We start from the raw sequence: 15000 nt of genomic DNA on the forward strand, positions 1-15000 counted from the left end.
GGTCGTTTTTCCTTGTTATGGATGAGGACTTTTAAATTAGACAGTCTTCGGGTATTCTAATTGCACCCCTGTGAAGAAAAGAAAATGAGATCACATCTGGGATGACGAAATGCACTTTGTTAAGGACGGTGCCTACTAATTAAAGATATTTTTGCACCGGTGTGTTATTATGCAGGAAATGTAGATCTTAACAATTGTTATTGAAATCCAAAATGAAAATTGGGGGTAACAACGCATTTTTCAAAGATAATTCATGAATAATGTTGGTAAAAAGCTTGAAAATACAAAGCAATGTATGGCGTTCTTTCCAAATTGAAGCTTAATTATCTCGGAAAAATACATGGCTACCCCCAATTTCCTTTTCGGATACCAAGAGCACTTACTAAGATCTACTTTCTCGGGATAGTTTTAAACCGCGCAATAATATTTATCTCTGTATTAGTAAGCATCGGCGATAGGAGATCCAAGTATCTGGAGATGCGCAGAACGTATGCGCAATAACAATAGTAGGCACCGTCCTTAAATCAATGCCGTTTTGGAGATCGACCGTTTAGCTAGGACTATCTGCATCATAACAGAAATCAAATTTTCAACTTTCAGATTTTTATAGAACTGAAACTACTTTTTTTTTACTGAGAAGACAACGTGTTCAAAAACAACTCCGACAACCCTATGAAGACAGAGATTCGACCAATGAAACTGTCAAAACTACAGGCTGTCGGAAAAAAAAAAAAGGCAAATACACTCTTGCGACGTCCACAGTACAGGAGTTTGTTTAATGACTAAGGAATTCATAGAGGATTGGAAGCAATCTTGATGTTTTGCGCAAAAATTAACTTTTTGCACAAAACATTAAGATTGCTTACAGTAATAAAAAGTGGTGGAAATTAAACTATTTTGACCAACTTTTTTCCCTGCAGTTTGGTAACACCGGGGATTAACTCGTGCTCCCTCTACCTTCTGCATAAATCGCACGAACTCAGAGATAATAACTTACTGGACTTTCACACTTGCTTTAATGAGTCTTCTACTTACAAAGTTTTCTTCTTTCTCAAAAGTGCATGATCTTGAAATCAAACGAGTGGCTTACTTATTCGCGCTGCGGGTCCAGGTAATGCACAGCGATTGGTCAGAGGAATCAAGGCCGCTTAGAATGCAATAACGTCAACTAGAAAAGAGATGCTTTACACCAGCTTCGAAGGTGTACCTACTACTGCTCCAAACCATCTTGGCTAACGCTGACGACTAATTGTAGAGCTGCTAGGCATCGAACAAACTCATTTAAGACCAATCGCAGTGATTGGTGGACCAGGATCGCTTGACCTAACTTTCTGGACAGCACATGACTTGTAGACTAATAAACCTAATGTATAATGAAGTACTTCGCCAACCGAAGTAAATATGGGATTAACAAAATTAATTAATGTACCTGGTTGCACAAAGCCCACGTCAACGTAGGATTAACGCAGTACTGTACCTAGAGTTTCCACAATAACAGTTGACCTCACAAAAAAAAACACACACACCAAAGGTTCCATTACGAAGAGTACACCGTTTGCATGACATCACGTACTAAAAGCAATTGTCATAATAGTCCTTTCACCTTCTTACTTAATTAACCCAGATGGATTAATTCCAAATAAGGAATATATTCCAGTCTGTCCGGATATGAATTAAATTGCTAAAGAGGTCAGACTTTATATTGAAGTTTCCGTGAGAGATGATGAAGGCGCTTTATAATTAGCAATGAAGTGCGTTAGCAAAATTAATTGTGTTTTCTAGTACGTGCATTTTGCCTGGCAACAGTGTGGCCTCTTTGCCGAAGCGGTCACTTCCTTTTTTTTACACACTAGAGACTTTTAGATCCACGTTTGCGGCTAACCTCAACTGCTGGAAGTCACATGACTAGCGCTTGCCGTCACGTTTGAGGGTAAGTTTTGACGTTTTCAACGGCGGAAGGTAGGTTTTCACGTAAGTAATTTACCTCAGCTCTTTATGGCATGGAAGTTACATTATCCCACGTATGAACGGGGCAGATATAAAAAGCAACTTTTTATCTTTCATTTCATGTGAATTAAACAATCAAAAGAGCCGTGGTTTTATTTATTTCGTTGACTCAAACATCAACGCTGAGCATCGAGGAAATTCAATATGGCGGCCTCCGCAGCTTTGCACTTGTTTACTTAAATCTAAATGCACGAACTAGCACAACTTCTAACTCCAAACCGCAAATCTCAAACCTCAGTTTGCGGTTAGCCGTAAACGTGCATCTAAAGGTCTCTAATGTCTCATAACCTGAACACATTCAACGTGAAGTTCTTTCAGGCTGAATTATTAATTGCACACTAATAAATATAAAGAACTTCACACAACTTAAAATGAATCCAAACAATAGCAAAGATACTTTAGACACTCTTCACTGTAAAAAGCTTTGTGCCCTGCAGCACCATTTGTTAAGCACAGATATCTTAAAAGATCCGATAATTAAATCATTACCACACTTTGCTTTGCCACCCGCCAAAAGTACAACTTCAACGCGAAACAAACGAAACAAACATTACTTGCTCGCACTTTTGTTTTCTTTTTTAACACCTTTATATTGATGGCCAATAAAATAAAATGAACAAAGTAATTCGTCTCCTCGTTATTCTCTATAAGTAAAGCACTGGCCAGTCAGGGTGTTCTTTTCGAGACGACATTATAAGTTTCATACATTTATTTACAAGATAAATAAACTATGACTTTATCCTCTTGTACTTACCTATGATAGTTCATTGCATCGTACGTTGTACTTCAGGGGTTCCTACCGAGAGAGGATAAAGGGAGAGAACACATCCCCATCCCTCATGATAATTTTAAGCTTAGCGCCATGCTGTGAAAATTATTTTGGACTTGTTCCCATCATGGCGCAGCCAATGATAACCAATCAGGTGTCTTCCTTAAAGGGGCTATGTCAGGTTATTTTCGGGAGTTTAGGGAAAATCTTTAGTTAATCACGAGTTCAAAACTCGAAAATTGTAATGGGAAATCCTTTTACTGATAAAATTATCGTTACATCAAAAACAAGATGATTCTGAGCAAAAACGAACTTTAACCAGGCAATATGTCATAAACTTGATTACCGTCAATCTTGTCCATTTGCGTCGATCCATACTTCTCTTTCCTATTGTTGTATTTCTTTTATGTTGCTCAACGGTTTTAAGTGGTTTATTATTGCAGTGTTTCATTCTCCATTTTGGCGTGTTATGAAATGAGATCATTTTGCGTGACATAGCCAGTATAAAGTAGCCCAGCATCATGACCATGGGCTAAAATTAGATTGTAAAAAAAATTATATTATTGGAAGTGGCCCATGTATGGTGGATGCGTTGTCTTTCCTCGTCCTCTCTTGGTTCCTACACAGTGTTCATCCGTTAATCTCTGCATTGATTGTCCTCTCCTAACTAGTTCGTACTGAATATTTGAAGACTGTGGAAAGAAAAACTTAAAAAGCAAGAGTTTTATTTCCTAGTTTTTAACTTTCTGGACGTTTTCCCCAAGAAATCGCGTACATAAATCTGGCCGCTTCCCTAAGAAAAATGTTTGCAGTCTTTAAACATTAAATGAAAGCAAATTAAGAGATCGTGCAACTTTTACCCCGTAACCTTTTACTTATAGAAGTTCTGACCCTAAGAAATCGCCCATTTTTGATATCTCTTGCCTCGGTTCGGTCGCTCCGTGGCAAAATATCAAAAACACTTTGCTTGATTCTAGCCCCTAGTAATTGTTTGCATTTATGAAAGTAATCAGAAGATTAGTTAATTTCTAGATAATTCAGTCTACTTTCGTAGGTTTTCATCTTTTACCTTTTACGTGTTCGTGTCGCCCAAATTCAAAGGTGACATCATCACCAATTAGCACAAATGGTGCCCAGTATTTTATGGCGGAGTACTTTCTCCAGCAGCAGAGTACTTTCTTCTCCCGAAGAAATTTCATAGCATGGTGAAGGGCTAAACTTGCACTTTTTCTATCTGCCAAGTGTTCGTAGAAACTTTCCATGAACATCAAGGTTGCCTTGTCATCAATTGGCCAGAGTGACACCAGAACAGACCGAGCACCAGCACACAGGAAAGCCCTGGCTATTCCCACCACACCCTCAGATTTCACCTCCCCCTGGCCACTATGACAGCAACTGAGCACAACCAGTTTTGCCTGAAGGCGAACTGCGTAAACATCCCTCATCGTTAACATGTAATCTTCCTTTTCGCTCTTCTGGGATGTGCGTTCGGGATTTGGGGCCAAAACAAGTTCTCCAAAATATTTATCTCCATGTGCAGCAATGTGGATTAAAGCAACTGACTTCATTCTCTTCAACACCTCAGCTTTCGTTGCATTTCTTCCAGTGAGAGGCGAGGTCTGCAGAAGTTCTCCGATCATCTCCACCTCTTTTTTCGCGCATGGCAACTGTTCAAACATGGGTTCACCAGTGCCGTAAGTGACTTCTTCCAAGTACGGATCGCCCACAAGCAGCGCTTCACTCTTACTGTAGAACTCGTCAGTTGCACCAGCGATCACTTTTAAAGCGGTCAGCGAGGGAATAGTACGGATCCTGACAGAGTCACTCAATGCCGAATAAGGAGCCAAGCAAAATGGTCCATCAGGAACAAAGACTAAGTCATCACACTGCAACAAGTCTGCGATAGGACTCAGTAAGACATCATACAATGTCTGCAAAGAGTTCGCTGAGAAGCCCAACGACTGCAAGATTTCCTCAACAGTCCCACCCATGATCTGTTTCAAAGTACTTTCCATCAAACTGTTTGTGAAGGTAGATCTTTTACTACAGCCGAGACAGTTTCCTTCATCATAACTGCCGAGGCCGCTTCTTCATCAACGCCGTATCGCATCTTCAGAATGTCTGCCAAGGCCTGCGCTCGTCCTTGCTCAGCAGCATACAAAGCCTCTTCAACCTCTCCATTTTTCAACAGTGCTGTCCATAGAGCGGTGTACGCAAACCGCTTTGTCTCACGAAAGCTTATTTTCCATGCATCTTCTGACTGAAGAAGACGTCTTGTTTCATCAAAATGTTTTATACCTGAACGATAGTAATTAAGAGCTTTGCACAAAGAGCCTGAAAATTCATGAACACGACCAAGGCTATAAGAAGCGGTTCCCTGACCTAATGGATCCTCCGTTTTCTCGGAAATGTTAAGATATCGTTCATTAAAGTGAAGTGCATTTTCAAGGTCACCAATATGGTAATAATCATCCCCAAGATTGCCATAAGCTGCTCCCTCCCCGGCACTATCTCCTACTTCTTTCGCAATACTAAGGCATTGTTTGTGGTACTTAATGGCTTGCTTAAAATCTCCCAAATGTTTATAAGCGATGCCGAGATTGCTATAGGCTTTTCCTTCCCCAGCCCTATCCTCTACTTTTTTCACAATACTGAGATATTGTTTGTAGTATTCTATGGCTTGCTTAAAATCTCCCAGACTTTGATAAGCGTTGCCGAAATTACAATAGGCTCTCCCCTCCCCGTCCCTATCCCCTACTTCTTTTGCAATGCTCAGATATTGTGTTTGGTACGAATTGGCTTCCTTAAAATCTCCCAGATTATAAAAAGCGTTGCCAAGATTGCAATAGGCTTTTCCTTCTCCGGCCCTATCCCCTACTTGTTCCGCAATACTGAGAGAGTTTTTGTGGTACTCTATGGCTCGCTTAAAATCTCCCAGATGATTAAAAGCGTTGCGAGATTGCAATAGTCTTTTCCTTCTCCGGCCTTATCCCCTACTTCTTTTGCAATACTGAGCGATTGCTTGTGGTACTCTATGGCTTGCTTAAAATCTCCCAGACCATTAAAAGCGTTACCGAGATTGCCATGAGCTTTTCCTTCTCCGGCCCTATCCCCTACTTTTTTTGCAATACTGAGCGATTGCTTGTGGTACTCTATGGCTTGCTTAAAATCTCCCAGATGATTCAAAGAGTTACCAAGATTCCCATAGGCTCTTCCTTCCCCGGCCCTATCCCCTATTTCTTTGGCAATACTGAGAGATTGTTTGTGGTACTCTATGGCTTGCTTAAAATCTCCCAGACCATTAAAAGCGTTGCCGAGATTACAATAGTCTTTTCCTTTCCCGGCTCTATCCCCTATTTCGTTCACAATACTGAGAGATTGTTTGTAGTACTCTATGGTTTGCTTAAAATCTCCCAGACCATTAAAAGCGTTGCCAAGATTGCAGTAAGCTCTTCCTTCCCCGGCCCTATCCCCTATTTCTTTCGCAATACTGAGAGACTGTTTGTGGTAGTCTAAGGCTTGCTTAAAATCTCCCAGATCATTGAAAGCGTTGCCGAGATTGCAATAGGCTTTTCCTTCTCCGGCCCTATCCCCTACTTCTTTCGCAATACTGAGAGATTGCTTGTGGCACTCTATTGCTTGCTTAAAGTCTCCCAGATGATTAAAGGCGTTGCCGAGATTGCCGTAGGCTCTTCCCTCCCCAGCCCTATCCCCTACTTTTTTCGCATTACTGAGAGATTGTTTGTGGTACTCTATGGCTTCTTTAAAATCTCCCAGGTGATTGAAAGCGTTGCCGAGATTGCAATAGGCTTTTCCTTCTCCGGCTCTATCCCCTACTTCTTTGGCAATACTGAGAGATAGTTTGTGGTACTCTTTGGCTTGCTTTAAATCTCCCAGATGATTAAAAGCGTTGCCGAGGTTGCAGTAGGCTCTTCCCTCCCCGGCCCTATCCCCTATTTGTTTCGCAATACTGAGAGATTGTTTGTGGTACTCTAAGGCTTGCTTACAATCCCCGAGATTATTAAAAGAGTTACCGAGATTGCAATAGGCTCTTCCTTCTCCGGCCCTATCCCCTACTTCCTTCGCAATACTGAGAGATTGTTTGTGGTACTCTATGGCTTGCTTACAATCCCCCAGATTATTAAAAGCGTTACCGAGATTGCAAAAGGCTTTTCCTTCTCCAGCCTTATCCCCTATGTCTTTCGCAATACTAAGATATTTTTTGTGGTACTCTATGGCTTGCTTAAAATCTGCAAGATCATAGAAAGCGTTGCCGAGATTGCAATAGGCTCTTCCTTCTCCGGCCCTATCCTCCAGTTTTTTTGCAATACACAGATCTTGTGCGTGGTACTCCAAGGTCATGCGTCAAATCAAAGCCCGAAACCAATCTCGTTCCCAGAGCCACGATCCTTTTGGTCAGAGCGGAAAAGGATCGTGGATGTGGGAACGAGATTGGGTAGAAATATAGGGAATTTTTCCCGCTTTGATTTGGGCATGCGGGCATTGCGATACAAACCCGATGTCGGTCAGCCAGTCCAAGATGGCGTCCAAACCCGCAATTGCATCACAACCGATACCCGCGAAAAATGTGTACGGGACATTCGTAAAATGACCCCATTAGAATGCGTCCTCCCTCGTCGGAACGCAATTATTTATTTACAATTTATTTTGAGTAATTTGGATCAATTGCTTGCGTGGTCAAGAGGATTGAGGAGTAGGCAGCAGATCCAAATTGAGTTCAAGATCCAGTTCTGGTGAGTACATAGAAAGGTCTTGAGAAATATGAAGTGTCTGCGAGTAGTGCGGTGTAGAGGGATTGGGCATAAGGGGGGATGGAGGTACTTGAGAGGATCAGGGAGTGGTAAGTAAGTACAAGGGAGGAAAAATATATCTAGTTCTTTTTCAGACCACCTAAAAAACCTAGCCCCTTTTTTTCTTAACTACACCCCCAAAGAAAGAAAAATCCTTTTTTTAGACTGTTGATTAATAAAGTTTAAACTGGTTTGGAAAAAAAACAAACCAAATACAAGATTAAAGCACAGCATAGACACTATTGATAGCTCTAGAGAAGGAATACTTCCCCGAAATCTAAACATATAGCGCTCCAATGCTCTCTTAATCTTAATAATTTGGACTTTGCCACTATGTGCTTTGCACAGTTTCTTTCCTCAGTTAATGTCTGCCTCCTCTTCAGAGCGAGTCTAAGTGCAAAGTTTCTACTTCGTTTGAAGTTGGGGGGAGGGGTCGCGCTGTGGCTGCGCATGTGTAACATTTCTTGCCACCGTAGAAGGCAACCCAAGTACGACTCAAACTCGGTATCCCTCATTCATTCAGAGGTAATCGCGATTACCACTAATGTACGGACGAACTACGCGAAAGATTGATGAGGGAATATGTTTGAAATGATAGTGTGAGTGGGCGGAAACGAGTTTTTGCGTTCACGGTCCACGCACTGCACTATCCGGTCATCATATGACTCGGTAAAAAAGAAAGGAACTGTAGTCGTTCTAGCACCAGTGTCCTAGCGGATCTGGAAACCCCTAGATTTGGAGCCCCTGGCACAAGTTCGGATTTGGAGCCCCCATATTACAGCTTATTTATTTAACTGTTTATCGATAGAATTAAATTTTGGATTGGGAAATATTGAAGGAAAGACTTAGTTCAGTTAATTTCTTGTTTAAAAGCATTCGCTGCAGCATTTCTTCTAAATTTTTTTAAATGCCAATTTAATTCCTTTCTGACAGAAGCTTGAATAACGCACTTGGAATTCATAGAATTGTTGTTATCTTTTTAATAAGGAAAAAAGAAGGGAAAGTCAGACTTAAGCTTCAGTTCAAGTTGTTGAAAGCACGCGCTGAGGCTTTTTTGTAAAGTGATGCCTTTTCTTCCATTTGATAGTTTGGATGGGAAGCGCTTCCACAAAGGAGGTGCCACTTTTTGAAGAAACACCTCTTGGTTGGAAGACGCGGTTTTTGAAGTTTACTTGATTTCAACGCACTAACAACTGAGCTATGCACCAACATCGCAGCTAGGCCCGATAAAGCCGCCAAATTTTGTTATGTCCATGTCTATAATTGGAAGCAATTGCTTAATCAGCTGAGTGCAAGGATCTCGTCTCCATTATGTCTATAACTCACACTTCAAATGCATAGATTTACTTCATTCAAGAAAAACAACAAGGTACACAGAATACAATAATCTCTTCTCAGGTTTACTTTGATAATTTTTTTCCAGTTTTTGTTCTCTTTAATTTCTTCCTTTTGTGCTTGGTAGTTAAACTACCAGGGGGAGTCTGGTGGGGAGTCACGAGCCGGGTGACAGGTGCCTGTGGGCGAGGTAGCCTGGCTCGCCCCACCAGATGAGCCTAATTCTCTCAGCTGTCGGCTCCACACGCCGCACCCTGGAAACCCCTGCACCTAGGGGGCTAAGGGAGTAGGAGGGGGCAGTGTAAAACTCAAGACATACAAGTACCAGAGTAACACTTTATGAACACTGGTGCTCCCAACTACTAAGTCTTGTATCAACTCAACTAGGGGGCTAAGGCAGTAGGAGGGGGCAGTGTCTGTATTGCACTGTTGGGCGATCGACGGTGGAGAGCATCGCTACGCGTCGTCGTCTTCGTCCAGGGTGGATGAACTGTCAAACAGTCAACGGCTAAATGCACAGGTGCGAGGCGCCTTGTTTGTTGCAAAGTACAGCTGCGCATAACATTCTGGAGAGGTATGGAGGCCGCCAGTCTTATTTTCCAAGAAACCCAATGATGAAACGTCAAACAAGAAAGCCCATACCGGCTCGGAGGACGCCCAGTCAAACAAGCTCCGCGCCCGCTGTTACCCACCGGAACACGGGCGAAAAGTCGAACACCGGTGGAAGGATTACCTATTGTTTTCGTTTAAAGGACAAAATTGCTTTTGGAACATGGAATGTGGAAACTCTATGGAGAGAGGGAAGACTTGATGAATTGTGTCATGAATTAAAGCATTACAAGTGGAATGTCATCGGCCTCAGTGAAGTCCGGAGGAAGGCACTCGGTGAAATCAACAGCGACGATGGTAATAAGCTGTTCTACTGTGGTAAAGATGATAAACATGAACACGGGGTGGGCTTTTTAGTCCACAGAGACACTGCCAAATCTGTTTTAGGCTGCAATTTTGTTTCAAGTAGATTAATTTCTATCCGCATCAAAGCATTTCCTTTCAACATCACTCTCTTTCAGGCGTACGCCCCTACCTCAGACTACAGTGATGAAGATATCGAAATCTTCTACCAAGATATCCAAGAGAATTTTGACAAAGCACAGAAAAAAGACATCAAGATCATCCTCGGCGATTTTAGTGCAAGAGTACGCAAATTACAACGATCTTGTCATCGCAAACACCCTCGGCAAGCACAAAAAGTCCAGAACTATGACTTGGCATCATCCTAACGGCGTGAACCATGGTCAGGTAGACTACATATTAGTCCCAAATAGATTCAAGTCCAGTGTGTACACCAGGAGAACCAGGACGTTCCCAAGGCCCGACGTTGCAAGCCCTCATGACCTTGTTATGACGACTTTTAGGTTAAAGCTGAGGAGAATGTCCAAGCCCCAATACACAAGACTTAAGTTCGACCTTGAAAAACTGCAGGACCCCCTTGTAGCTGACCAGTTTAGAGCATCAATCGGCGGAAAATTCGGCCCTTTGCTTCTTTTTGACAATGATTCAGATCTAGAAAGTAATATTGAGACATTTGAGAAAGCAACTATTGAGACAGCTGATGAGATTCTAGGAAAAAAGACATGAAAGAAGAAAGCCTGGGTAACATCCGAAGTGCTAAGTCTGTGTGATAAAAGAAGGGATCTTAAACAGAAAAAGAAAAGTTGTCTTCAAGCCAAGAAAGAATACAGCAAGATGAACAAACTTGTAAAGAAAGAAATGGTTAAAGCGAAAGAAAAGTGGATTCAAAAACAGTGTGAAGACATCGAAACCAACTTGATGAAGAACAATAGCAAGAAAGCTTATGATACTGTTAAAACGTTAACAAAGCCAAAGCAAAGCAAAGTCAACACCATCAAAGATAAGAAAGGTGAAACCATCATTGAGAGAAGTAAAATCTTAGAAAGGTGGACCGAGTACTGCTCAGAACTGTACACCTACGAGCTGCAGGGCGACGCCAGAGTCTTAGACACACCAGAAAGCCAAAGCGACGACTCAGAAGACCTAATATTGAAATCGGAAATTGAAGAAGCTGTAAAAATGTTGAAGAAAGGGAAGTCACCAGGCGTTAACAACATCCCAGGAGAATTGATTCAAGCGGGCGGCCAGCATATGACGACAGTTCTTCTAAACATCTGTAACCAAATATGAAAAAGTGTTAAATGGCCACAAAACTGGACAAGATCTCTTGTTATTACACTCCCCAAGAAAGGTGATCTCAAACTGTGCAAAAATTACCGTACCTTAAGCTTAATCAGCCATCCAAGCAAGGTTCTTCTCAGAGTCATTTTGAACGGCCTGAAACACCAAGCAAAAGAAATAATTGCCGAGGAACAAGCCGGCTTTATGAAAGGCAGAAGTACTGTTAAGCTCAAATGTCACAGTCGTAGAGGAAACTTGAAGTTCTTTGGAATAAAGGAACGTGAAAACGAAACAAACAATGACTCTGAACTCGCCCTAAGAGAATTCATGCGTGCGAAGCTAAAGATCCTTCCATGCGACGAAAAAAACATTCGTTTTGACAGAACTCACAGAATTAGGTCGCGCCATTCACAATCAAATGGGCAAAGTCTTAAACCACGACCGATCATAGTTAGGCTGACGGATTTTCAAGATAATTTTTTTTATTAAATCCTGCATCAAAAATCTCCCAAGAGGTACCGGAATGGGAATATGTGACGATTTTCCTAAAGAGGTTGACGAGGTAAGAAAGTTGTTATATCCGATACTAAAGGCGGCCAAGCGCGAGAAGAAAAATGCATACTTCAACGTCGAAAAGTTGATCATCGACGGTGCTCTTTACCGTGGTGAAGAAACATCTCAATTTTCTTTCTATGGGCGTTTAATGGACAATTAAGCTAAAATGAAAGCTAAAATACAGCTAATTTTATTTATTTATTTATTTTTTCTACGGAACCACCTACTTGAGAGCTGCAGCTTTTCACTTTCTATACCCAGTCAAAACGCCATACAAAGCTTCTGTATGTGTTTCCGCATGTGCTTTCGTTTTAGCTTTCTCTCCTGTTACGTTGATCAACTTTTCGACGCTAACAAGGTAATAAGAATCAAGCCTGGTCACAAATATCAACCGCACTGTGAACATAATTTAAAAAAATATATATTTTCATTATTTCTTGGATACCCCGTCTATCCTGTTATTAGAAATCAAATGTATAAACTGTTATCACTTAACGTTAGAGGGTTAAACAGTTCGAGAAAGCGAAGGCAAGTTTTTCGTTGGTTGCACCAGCAGCAATCGGATACAATTTTCTTGCAAGAAACTTATTCCTCGCCGGAATCCATCAAAAGATGGGAAACAGAATGGGGAGGCAAAATCGTGTCCAGTCATGGCTCCTCTCATAGTAGAGGAGTCATGATTTTATTCAAACCACGTCTTGACGTTGACTTCCAAAAAATTAATGCGGATAATTCTGGCAGATGTATTTTAGCAGAGACTATTATTGATGGTACGAAAGTGGTTTTAGTAAACATTTACGCACCAAATGATACAACCCAACAAGTTGTTTTCCTCAGGGACGTTTCAAAAGAATTTCTAATCCCTTACGCCAATGACAACTTGGTGCTGGGAGGTGATTTTGACTGTACAATTAGCACTGCAGACAAAAAAGGCGGTAGACCGATAGACAGCAAAAAAGCCTCTCTCGACGAGCTTCAGTCATTAATCAAAACACATAATTTACTTGATTCCTGGCGTTTCAAAAATTCAGATCAACCAGGCTTTACATGGGCTAACCCGTCAATGGAAATACAGTGTAGACTTGACTACTTCTTTATTTCAAAGCAGCGAAAAGATCACGTAAAGGATTGCAAAATACTCCCAACCATTTATTCAGATCACTCCGCCGTCGCTCTCTCCATGTCTTTCAACGAAAATGAACTCCCTCGAGAGCCAGGGTTTTGGAAGTTTAACAACTCCTTGCTGTCAGATACTAATTACGCGGAACTGTTAACATTTAAAATTCCAATGTTTGCAAAAAAGCATGAACAAGTCAACGACAAAGGGTTGTACTGGGAAATGATTAAAATGGAAATTCGTGCTTTTACAATAGCTTTTTCAAAGAAGAAAGCTAAACGAAAACGTGACGAAGAATCAATTCTTTTGTCAGAAATGATGAGATTGCAAACCAAACTCCAGGTGTCATACAGTGATTCTCATAAGACTGAGCTGGAGAGAATAAAATTCAATCTTTCCAAAATTGGGGGTATTAAAACACGAGGAACAATCGTGCGCGGTAAAGCGCGTTGGTACGAGCATCGTGAGATGAATAGTCAATACTTTTATAACTTGGAAAAAAGGAACCAAAAAAAGAAACATAGCGTCCTTAGTTAATAATGAAGGTGACAGAATCACAAACCCGAAGGATATCCTGGAGGAACAAGAACGCTTTTTCGAAGAGATTTACACATCAAGAAATATGGAGTCCGACCCCAACTGCCCAACTTTCAGTGAGTTCTTTGAAACAGAAAATGCATTATCAGAAGAAATCGCGAAAACGTGCGAAGGTGTCATGTCGGTTCAGGAGTGTGAGCTTGCATTAAAAGCTATGGAAAACAACAAAACTCCTGGCATGGACGGGCTAACGCCTGAATTCTATCGCTATTTTTGGAACTTGCTCGATTCATTTATGGTAAGTAGCTTTAATTGCGCCTTTCGAAACGGAACTCTTTCTGTCTCTCAACGTCAAGGGATTATTTCCTTAATTCCGAAGAAGAAGAAGAATGCCGAATATTTAAAAAAACTGGCGGCCTGTATCTTTACTGAATGTAGACAATAAAATAGCGACGAAGACCATTATTCTGCGCTTAGAGAAGATATTGCCGAACTTAATTCATCCCTGTCAATCTGGATATGTTAAAGGAAGGTTCATTGGAGAAAGTATTAGGCTAATAGCAGATATAATGCATTTCACTAAAGCGAAGAATATTCCAGGGGTAGCCGTGTTTTCGGATTTTGAGAAAGCGTTTGACTGGATTGAGTGGAATTTTATTCATAGATGCCTCGAAACGTTTAATTTCGGTCTTGACCTCCGACAATGAATAAAAGTGTTTTACACAGATATCTCTAGTTGTGTTCTGAATAACGGATATGCCTCAAAACATTTTCATCTAGAACGCGGGGTGCGTCAAGGTTGCCCCCTTTCCGGCACATTATTCGTTATTGCTATTGAGTTACTTGCACAACGTATCAGACGCTCAAAAGAAATAAAAGGTATTCCAATAGATGAACATAATGAGGTCAAACTTTTGCAATATGCAGACGACACAACTGTACTTCTTTCTGATGTCCAGTCACTGTCAAGGTTATTTGATTTATTATCGCCTTTTGAAAGGTGCTCTGGTCTAAAATTAAATCAAACAAAATCTGAAATGTTATGGCTTGGCTCTATGCGTAACCGAAAAGACACCATACATGATCTCCAATTGAGCGCCGAGCCAGTTTACGCGCTTGGCGCGCATTTTACATATGATCTAGAAGTGTCTGAAAAGAATTTTTTTTTTGACAAATTAGGATCTTTAAAGAAAACATTGAATATGTGGTCCCAAAGAGACCTCTCCATCGCTGGCAGGATAAATATAATTAAAACATTAGCACTTTCAAAACTTGTGTTTATCTGCAATGTCATGAATACCCCTAAAGAATTCAGTAAAGAAGTAAACAAGATTACTTTCGATTTTATTTGGGATCGCAAGCCCGCCAAAATAAGAGAAAAGAGTTTCACCACTTAGTTATGGTTTAACGTGTAATATACGCGAGAAACTTGGAAGACACGAGGAACAGCTTAAAGAGTTACTGGAGGCTTCTTCCTCGTTGACAAAGGAGATGAGCATACGCAGCGGACTAGTAAAATTTGATGCAGCCACGCGGCCTCGCGTCGTCCGCGCCATCATTAGGGACCTTAAGATCTACGACGGCGACGGCGACGAAAACGTCACCTCAAAATAGAACTTCGCTCTAGTAAAAGTCTTTCACGATTATTCCATCTCGTTAACTTCGTAAAGTGTGGG

General features: G+C 41.2%; 2 protein-coding genes across 2 annotated transcripts in view; one reads left to right on the forward strand and one right to left on the reverse strand.

Moving 5' to 3' along the window:
- Window positions 1–4767, reverse strand: part of LOC138023121 (tetratricopeptide repeat protein 28-like) — a 4782-nt gene extending 15 nt beyond the window's left edge. Inside the window, exons 1-2 of the mRNA XM_068870151.1 lie at window positions 3846–4767; window positions 1–68 (exon numbers count right to left, since the gene is read on the reverse strand). The exon at window positions 1–68 is cut by the window's left edge and continues 15 nt beyond it. Coding sequence (XP_068726252.1) covers window positions 37–68; window positions 3846–4767 — 954 coding nt within the window. The 3' untranslated portion in view covers window positions 1–36. The remainder of the gene's footprint in view (window positions 69–3845) is intronic.
- A 5901-nt stretch (window positions 4768–10668) lies between these two features.
- On the forward strand, window positions 10669–11124 carry LOC138023122 (uncharacterized). The gene has a single exon (XM_068870152.1). It carries the CDS (start codon window positions 10669–10671, stop codon window positions 11122–11124), a length of 456 nt encoding a protein of 151 aa, XP_068726253.1.
- Window positions 11125–15000: the final 3876 nt, after the last annotated feature.

The sequence above is a fragment of the Montipora capricornis genome, chromosome 11, assembly GCF_036669925.1.
Source record: "Montipora capricornis isolate CH-2021 chromosome 11, ASM3666992v2, whole genome shotgun sequence".
Taxonomy (NCBI): domain Eukaryota; kingdom Metazoa; phylum Cnidaria; class Anthozoa; order Scleractinia; family Acroporidae; genus Montipora; species Montipora capricornis.

Bases quoted from the DNA above. Each gene is read 5' to 3' on its own strand.
- LOC138023122 (XM_068870152.1), top strand. From the start codon at position 10,669: ATGAACAAACTTGTAAAGAAAGAAATGGTTAAAGCGAAAGAAAAGTGG.